Source organism: Palaemon carinicauda, chromosome 40 (genome assembly GCF_036898095.1).
Source record: "Palaemon carinicauda isolate YSFRI2023 chromosome 40, ASM3689809v2, whole genome shotgun sequence".
Lineage (NCBI taxonomy): Eukaryota > Metazoa > Arthropoda > Malacostraca > Decapoda > Palaemonidae > Palaemon > Palaemon carinicauda.
The window spans coordinates 41,260,551-41,270,550 of NC_090764.1; the positions used below are offsets into that span (position 1 = coordinate 41,260,551).

A 10,000-nucleotide genomic window follows, 5' to 3' on the forward strand; every position below is an offset into this window, starting at 1 on the left:
CAACCTCTAAAACCGATGACATAAAATCCTCCAAATCTCTAAACAACTGCCAAAACAACAACCTCTAAAACCGATGACATAAAATCCTGAAAATCTCTAAACAACTGCCAAAACAATAACCTCCAATACCAATGACATAAAATCCTGAAAATCTCTAAACAACTGCCAAAACAACAACCTCAAAAACCAATGACATAAAATCCTCCAAATCTGTAAACAACTGCCAAAATAACAATCTCAAAAACCGGCGACTTAAAATCCTCCAAATCTCTAAACAACTGCCAAAACTATAACCTCCAAAACCAATGGCATAAAATCCTTCAAATCTCTAAACAACTGCCAAAACAATAACCTCAAAAACCAATGACATAAAATCCTCCAAATCTCTAAACAACTGCCAAAACAATAACCTTAAAAACCAATGACATAAAATCCTTCAAATCTCTAAACAACTGCCAAAACAACAACCTCCAAAACCAATGACATAAAATCCTCCAAATCTCTAAACAACTGCCAAAACAACAACCTCCAAAACCAATGACATAAAATCCTCCAAATCTCTAAACAACTGCCAAAACAACAACCTCCAAAACCAATGACATAAAATCCTCCAAATCTCTAAACAACTGCCAAAACAACAACCTCAAAAACCAGCAACATAAAATCCTGAAAATCTCTAAACAACTGCCAAAACAACAACCTCCAAAACCAATGACATAAAATCCTCCAAATCTCTAAACAACTGCCAAAACAACAACCTCCAATACCAATGACATAAAATCCTGAAAATCTCTAAACAACTGCCAAAACAACAACCTCAAAAACCAATGACATAAAATCCTCCAAATCTGTAAACAACTGCCAAAATAACAACCTCAAAAACCGGCGACTTAAAATCCTCCAAATCTCTAAACAACTGCCAAAACTATAACCTCCAAAACCAATGGCATAAAATCCTGAAAATCTCTAAACAACTGCCAAAACAACAACCTTCAAAACAAATGACATAATATCCTCCAAATCTCTAAACAACTGACAAAACAACAACCTCAAAAACCGGCGACTTAAAATCCTCCAAATCTTTAAACAACTGCCAAAACAATAACCTCCAAAACCAATGACATAAAATCCTCCAAATCTTTAAACAACTGCGAAAACAACAACCTAAAAAACCGGCGACTTAAATCCTCCAAACCTTTAAACAACTGCCAAAACAATAAACTCCAAAACCAATGACATAAAATCCTCCAAATCTCTAAACAACTGCCAAAACAACAACCTCCAATACCAATGACATAAAATCCTCCAAATCTCTAAACAACTGCCAAAACAACAACCTCCAAAACCGATGACATAAAATCCTCCAAATCTCTAAACAACTGCCAAAACAACAACCTCCAAAACCGATGACATAAAATCCTCCAAATCTCTAAACAACTGCCAAAACAACAACCTCCAAAACCAATGACATAAAATCCTCCAAATCTCTAAACAACTGCCAAAACAACAACCTCCAAAACCAATGACATAAAATCCTCCAAATCTCTAAACAACTGCCAAAACAACAACCTCCAAAACCAGCGACATAAAATCCTTCAAATCTCTAAACAACTGCCAAAACAACAACCTCCAAAAGCAATGACATAAAATCCTCCAAATCTCTAAACAACTGCCAAAACAACAACCTTAAAAACCAATAACAAAATCCTCCAAATCTCTAAACAACTGCCAAAACAACAACCTCCAAAACCAGCGACATAAAATCCTCCAAATCTCTAAACAACTGCTCAAATAACAACCTCAAAAACCGGCGACATAAAATCCTCCAAATCTCTAAACAACTGCCAAAACAACACCTCCAAAACCAATGACATAAAATCCTCCAAATCTCTAAACAACTGCCAAAACAACAACCTCTAAAACCAATGTTATAAAATACTCCAAATCTCTAAACAACTGCCAAAACAACAACCTCAAAAACCAATGACAAAATCCTCCAAATCTTTCATCAACTGCCAAAACAACAACCTCAAAAACCAATGACAAAATCCTCCAAATCTTTCATCAACTGCCAAAACAACAACCTCAAAAACCAGTGACATAAAATCCTCCAAATCTCTAAACAACCGCCAAACCAACGACCTTTTCGACCGAGTGACCAGCGCCGCAGACGTGTCAACTTCACAAGAACATACAAATAAAATAACACATCTAATAACGCAATTATTTTGTTAAATGAAATAATAATCGAAAAAAATACAAATTCACAAGAGGTAAATAAAAAGGAAAGGGAGTAGTAAAGATGAGGAGAGGAAGGGAAGTGGCAAGGAAATATCGAAGAGGGGAGGGGGGGGGGGCAAGAAGTAGGAGGAGAGGAGGGCAGGGGTAAAAAAGAAGCAGGGGGAGAAGGGGCCTGGAAAGACGGGGAAGCGGGGAGAGGAGCAAGGAAAGGGTTGCGAAGGGAAAGGGTAAAAAGTAGGAGGAGAAGGCATGAAAAGTGCCCCTCTCCTTCTCTTCCTCTTCCCTTACCCATCTCTCTCTTTAAATATGGGGGGGGGGGGGGTTACCTTGTGGTTTTAGAAGCCTCAATTATGAATACTGTGATAGGCTATCACTCACTGACATACTGTGGTGCAATACTTAGTCAGCAAGGGAAGTACTCAGTTTCTATTGTTGGCATACCACTTTTTCGTGAGTAATTAAGAATTTTAAAAAAACAAAGACTGAGTGCAATCTATGCAGCACATTCGAAATCACTATACAGGTATAAATGCATCAACTATATAAGACGAACAAATAGTAGACAGTGTTTCCCGCTGCGGCAGTACAGCGGGAGTGGCTGCCTGATTGGACGTGGACGGTAATGCTATTCACATATCAAATACATACTGCACTCAGGGATACCACCATTAAAATTTTGTTTTTTTATATTAATATATGAATAGATAGATATATAAAAGTCGATAAATAAAAATCCCCAAATACTTTTATATTTTGTTTTCTTTACAGCGAGTTCTGCCATATTTTGAATTTTTATTTTTATTTTGATATTTTGAGAGTTTGGCAACCCCAGGAAAAGCACTTATAGTATAGTATGATGACAAAAAATACGTGGATTTCGAAGACAAATTCAATACCGTAACTGATTACCTACTGTTCTACATCGTTGTAAAACTGATTTGAATAAATTGAATGACAAATCAAAACCAAATTTTCTCAGAAGATTCAAAATTCAATGTATGAATAAAGTAATAATCATATAATTACCAATAGGATCCTCCGTCTCTTCTTCGGAACTGTTCGCTTCACCATTCTCTGCCAGTTTGTACAGATTTTCTAGTTTACTTAGGAAATTCTTTTGCATGTTCTGAACCACAGTTTCAAGAGTCACTGCCGACTGCCAATTGTTGTCTATACCATTTTCTAACTTCCCTAACAGTTCAGTGATGCCATCCATGGTTGAAGAGCAATAAGAGTTTCGACTGTCATTCTTCAAATATGCGAACACTTCATTTAGAAGGCTGTCTGAATTGGTCAGTTTGGCCGAAATTTCCTCTAATTTTGATGAATCTTCGCATCTTGTTTCAATTTCAGGAGTCGAGAAAATCTCCTCTAAGCTGTTCTTGAGATCACTGTGGTGGTTTAAGATATCTTCTTTGGTGAGTAGCTGAGACATTTCCGCCTTGAAAATTGTTGTTGCATTAGTTCCGATGGTTATTAGGTCATGCTCCAAGCGTTTCACGTCTTCCTTCGTTACTAAAACAGTCATTTGACTCTTCACACTAGCGATCTCACTCTGAAGAGGCTGTAACTTCTCGTCCATTTTTTTCAAAGAGTTTTCCAAAGCTTCGGATATTTCTTCGCTGATCTTCTCAGTTGCCGCATGTGAGAAGCGTAACATTTTATCTTCAAATTCAGCCATCATCTTTTTTAATTTCTCTTCTTCGTCTGTACTTATAGTGATTTCATTACGTCCTATGGCGAGTTTTTGACACGTTTCCTGTAAAGTTTCGAATTTATTTTCGATAGTCTCTCGGAATCCGTCAAGTTCCCTTATCAGTTGAGACTGACTACTAGCTGAGGCTATGTTTTTCGTTTCTCTCTGACCCACCAGGGGGTTAGCAATAACCCTCACTGTCACTAAAATCACTGAAAAAATTAATATCTTCATTGTAGTAAGAAACATTCTTCAAGATCTGCAGAAAGGGCAGACGTCCCTTCGGACTTATTATTGAATATCAGATGAGGAGGATTCAAACGCCTCTTTCCAACTTAACAAATCTCGTTACTGTGACAGTCACGGAGCAAGTGAGAGTTGATCCTTGAGGGAGGTCGGGACAACTGACGAACGTCCCTTCTGTCATACTACTCACCACTTTGCTACCTCTCGGGGCAGCAATTATTTGAAACATTAGGAGTCAGGACATACCAAGCCCACGCCACTGGTCTTGATTGGGTAGGCAGGGCCTTACAGGTCTTACTCATGTTAAGGCAGCTTCTTTCTTTATATCACTAAAAAAAAGAAGGAAAAAAACCAGGTCTTACTCATGCTAAGGAGGCTTCTTTCTTTATATCACAAAAAAAAGAAGGAAAAAAAAAAACTGTCAGAGCAAGGGTCCATAGCAGATCATTTCAAACTGCAGAGTAATTTATCAAATATTTGTTGCTTCGTAAAGAAATCATGTGCTTTATTATTTTTTCCTTATTTATATTAGAAAGAATTACATTAATACACGTCAGTATTTAAGAAGTAAGTCAGTGACACAGTATCTTTAGATATTCTGTAACAAAATAATAATTTCCTCTTTGAAATTATATTTTCAAGTAGTTTAAAACTACTCATATTACAAGTGTCCATAACGTTTAAAAACGTAAAAATACACACAAAACAAGGTATAAATTTTAACAGCTCTGCGAAATTAAAGAAATATATTTTGAAATATCAAGTTTGCATTTAGTAATATCTGTTTACATCCAAACCCGAATAATCCTTTTTACTTGTCCAGACTGCGTATAAAACCACATGTACAGTGCACTCTAAGGGTTAATACGTAAGCATACCCTCCCAAATAGTGGCTTATCATAGCATCAACTATACATGGGGGATTTATTGACGCCACAGAGGGAAAATTTTGCACGACATTCAAGGCCTCTTGTGCTCCTGTTTATACGCAGTGGTATTCATTAAGGAATATCTTATAAACAGAGTCTCTTAGATGAGAAATCAAACAAAATACGTTGGAGAAGATTTGATGTGTAACGAGTGAATGATAGGATTTAAAATGATTAGATTTCGATAAGAGATTTCTGGGAAAAGAATACTTGAATAACGAACATCATCTGGTAAGAAGAAGAAGAAGACTAAGAAGAAGGAGAGAGAGAGAGAGAGAGAGAGAGAGAGAGAGAGAGAGAGAGAGAGAGAGAGAGAGAGAGAGAGAGAGAGAGAGAGAGAGAGAGAATGGAATTTCCCAAAGCCTTAGCGACAAAGAGGGAGAAACTATTTGGAGAACAGACTAAATGTGTTTAAAAGGAAAAACACTTATTTTTTTATCTTGCTTTATTCGGGCTATTCAAATGATCTTATGAGTGGATAGCAATGTACAAAAAGCCCGACTAACTGCACCAGGCTATATTTGATAGAGTCATACTTCTGACACTAAAACCCCTGAATAATAGTGCACAGTTATACACACATACAATACACACACTTACACGCTCACACACACACACACACACACACACACACACACATATATATATATATATATATATATATATATATATATATATATATATATATATATATATATATATATATATATCAATCATCGGTTACTACTGCAGAAATGTCTTTCCACTTGCGTCTGTTTAAGGTCTATTTGTGCCAGTCCACACCCGTAAACTTTCTTAGTTCGTCAATCTATCGTCTTTTCTTCCTTCCTTTGTTTCTTTTACAATCTCTAGGGACTCATTCTGTTATTCTTAATATCAATCTATTGTCTGCCATTCTCATTATATGTCTTGCCCATGTGCATTTATTTTCCTTGTTGTTTGAACATCCTCCACTTTAGATGGTGGAGATTCCATAGTTGTAAACTCGTTGAAATCTACACTAAATGTTTGCAAGAATGCTCTATACGTACAGCTTGGAAAAATTTTATCATTATACTAATTCACAAGAAGGGAGACACAAAAGACCTGAAAAAATACCGCCCACTTAGTTTGCTCTCCGTAATATATAAGATAATTACAAAAATCATATTAGGCCAAATAAGAAAGACAGCTAGACTTTAATTAACCAAGTGAGCAGGCAGGCTTTAAAAGTGGTTATTAAAAAACTGACCATATCCATGTAATTAACCAGCTAATTGAAAAAACCACTATGTATAGCATTTATAGGCTATGAGAAAGATTTTGATTCTGTCAAAACCTCAGTAGTAATGAAAACCCTTCAAAAACAAGGAATATAAGAATCTTATGTTAGAACACTTGACTAAATCTATATAGGAAGTACAACAATCCTAAAACTACATAAAGATAGTGAGAAAATTCCGATTGCAAAAGGAGTTGGACAGGGAGACCAATCTCTCCTAAATCCTTCACAACATGCCTAGAAGGTTTAAAGAATTTAGATTAAGAAAATTTATAGCGGATACCTTAACTACCAAAGATTTGTAGATGATATAATTCTATTTAGTGAATCATGGGAGGAACTGCAAAAGAAAATAGAAGATTTGAATAGAGAAAGCAGAAAAGTAGGACTGAAAATTAATATCAGTAAAACTAAGATAAAGTTCAATGAAAAAGCAGAGAGACAACAAATAAGGGTTAAAAACGAACCTCTTGAGATTGTTAATGAATATATGTACTTAGGACAGAGTGTTTCCCCAGGACATGCGACCGAAATTTAAAAAAAAAAAAATTATAAGCATAGGATGGGGAGCTTTTGTTAACAGAATGAGATTATGAAAAGTAAATTTTCACTTTCTATAAAAAAAAAATATTTTTATCTATTTATGTATAAGAAACTTGGAGCCTTACTAAAGCCTTAGAACATAAACTAGTTACAACTCAATATCCGATGGGAAGAATATATATATATATATATATATATATATATATATATATATATATATATATATATATATATATATATACAGTATATATATATATATTATATATATATATATATATATATATATATATATATATATATATATATGTGTGTGTGTGTGTGTGTGTGTGTGTGTGCATGTATGTATGTATGCATATGTATAATATATAAATACACCCAAATACATGTGTATATACATATTAACTAAAATTTTTTACTCGAGTGATTACTTTTGAATGATAATTGTTAAGAAGAATGCGTTACTAGATTTATGTGATTTAATGTATTTAAATATTTTCTGAAGTAAAAGATACAAAAGTAGTTTTTCAGCAAAAAAACAAATGGGCGGGGGCCATAGTCGTCCAGGTCCCCTGCTCCTACGCCTCTGTATAAACAAGCCATTTAAAAATAAATGTTGTTGTTGAGCGCTGATGTTACTAAACAAAGAATTCCATCTACTCGAGAAACCAAACGAGAGGGTTTTCCAACATGTGATACCAAGGGCGTGATTGAATCAGAGGTAAAAAAAAAAAAAATGTAACTAGACAACTGCATGGCTGACTTCTTGTAACAAGATGCGACAAATTAAAGTTGATATTATTTTTGCCTTCGTTTTTAGGTCGTGGTTATCAGAGGTCTGACTTGTAGTAGTTGTTTACTAATTTCAAAACTGTGGTTTTTTCTGATAGCCATTTATTTCATTATCTTGATAGTTGGTGATATGGAAATAGTCTAGACATCACATTATTATTACTACTATTCGTCTTCGACGTCTTCGTGTTGTTATTGTAATAATTGATAGAAGGAATGATATTAGTGGTGATCTTCGAAGTTATTCTAGCCGAACCCCTCGAAGGTTGGCATCTGGAAGAACAGATATAGATATCCAACCATTGGTACAATGTACAAAGGGACTTTTTCGCCAAGGTCCAGTATACGATTATATCATAAAAGAGTAAGCAAAGCTTCTTCCCTCTGCAGATAATGTCCATTAGGCTATTTCAAACATCGTTCAAACTAGGCAAAGAAGCTAAGCATCCATCAAGAATAATACATCAGCTCTTCTCATGTCTGCCTTTTTTTTTAAATTGGGGTATTGGTGACATTCTTATTCTATCAAAATCTCAATTAAAAACATCGCATCTTCTTTGAGGTCATCTTCTTAGTCTCTTACTATTATTATTATTATTATTATTATTATTATTATTATTATTATTATTATTATTATTATTATTATTAAATGCTAAGCTATAACCCTAGTTGGAAAAGCAGGATGCTTTAAGCCCAGGGGCCCCAACAGGGAAAATATCTCAGTGATGAAAGGAAACAAGGAAAAATAAAATATTTTAAGAACAGTAAAAACATTGAAAGAAATATTTCCTATATAAACTATAGAAAACTTTAACAAAACAAGAGGAAGAGAAACTAGATAGAACAATGTGCCCGAGTGTACCCTCAAGCAAGAGAACTCTAACCCAAGACAGTGGAAGACCATGGTACAGATTATTATTATTATTATTACTTACTAAGCTACAACCCTAGTTGGAAAAGCAGTATGCTATAAGCCCAGGGGCTCCAACAGGGAAAATAGCTCAGTGCGGAAAGGAAAAAAGGAAAATAAAATATTCTAAGAAGAGTAACAACAATAAATATCTCCTATATAAACTATAAAAACTTTAACAAAACAATAGGAAGAGAAATAAGATAGGAGAGTGTGCTCGAGTGTACCCTCAAGCAAGAGAACTCTAACCCAAGACAGTGAAAGGCCATGGTACAGAGGCTATGGCACTACCCAAGACTAGAGAACAGTGGTTTGATTTTGGAGTGTCCTTCTCCTAGAAGAGCTGCTTACCATAGCTAAAGAGTCTCTTCTACCCTTACCAAGAGGAAAGTGGCACTGAACAATTACAGTGCAGTAACCCCTTGGGTGATGAAGAATTGTTTGGTAATCTGTGTTGTCAGGTGTATGAGGATAGAGGAGAATATGTAAAGAATATGCCAGACTATTCAGTGTGTATGTAGGCAAAGGGAAAATGAACCGTAACCAGAGAGGAAGATCCAATGTAGTACTGTCTGGCCAGTCAAAGAACCCCAAAACTCTCTAGCGGTAGTATCTCAACGGGTGGCTGGAATATAGCTTCTTGTGACATGACCTGCTTAATCCTTTCCCAGACATAGTTGAATTCCAATGCTTCTACCATCATAGGAATGGATTTCCATAACAATCGCTGCTTCAAGTGCCCTCGGCTCATTTGGGCACATATCCTGAGCCTGATCTAAGAGCTCTTTAGCTTCCTCATCATTATCATAAATTAAAGCATACTTTAGTATAACATCAAAAGCGTTCCTTATATTCACAAGATTCCCCCCCCCCCGCCCCACCCCCTGTTTTCCCTGGTCCTCTTGTTGCCATTCTAATATTCATTTTGCTATTCCCCTATCTCTTTCATTAATCATTCATCATCTGATGTAATAATGTTAAGAAAAAGCATAATATTTTAAGACTAGATTCCATATTAAAATGGCCATAAGCTTGTTCCCGCTATTAACCCAAAATAAGGTGTAATTGGAACTTGTTCAAAATATTCCTTTAATAATATTGTACAGAATACTGTACCTTCTAACTCTTTCATTTCTTTTTTTTTTATAACATTACCAGGTCTCAATATTTGCAAACAAGGTAAGTAGCACTACTGTTTCATACACTAAAATTTGCCGTAAAAAAAAAAAAAAACGGTAAAAATCCTGGAATAAACGTTGCCAGGCATCTATCGTTTTAAAAACGGGTATATTGACGTTAAGGAGTGATATTACGATCACCAACCCGTAAAATTTAACAACTGAAATACGCCCGAGAACAGTATATTTTTACGGAGATTTTCCGAT

The 10,000-nt window shown here is 35.3% G+C and overlaps 1 protein-coding gene across 1 annotated transcript in view; it reads right to left on the bottom strand.

The window, feature by feature from the left end:
* Positions 1-4,356, bottom strand: part of LOC137631726 (polyamine-modulated factor 1-binding protein 1-like) — a 9,709-nt gene extending 5,353 nt beyond the window's left edge. Inside the window, exon 1 of the mRNA XM_068363615.1 lies at positions 3,268-4,356. Coding sequence (XP_068219716.1) covers positions 3,268-4,186 — 919 coding nt within the window. The 5' untranslated portion in view covers positions 4,187-4,356. The remainder of the gene's footprint in view (positions 1-3,267) is intronic.
* Positions 4,357-10,000: the final 5,644 nt, after the last annotated feature.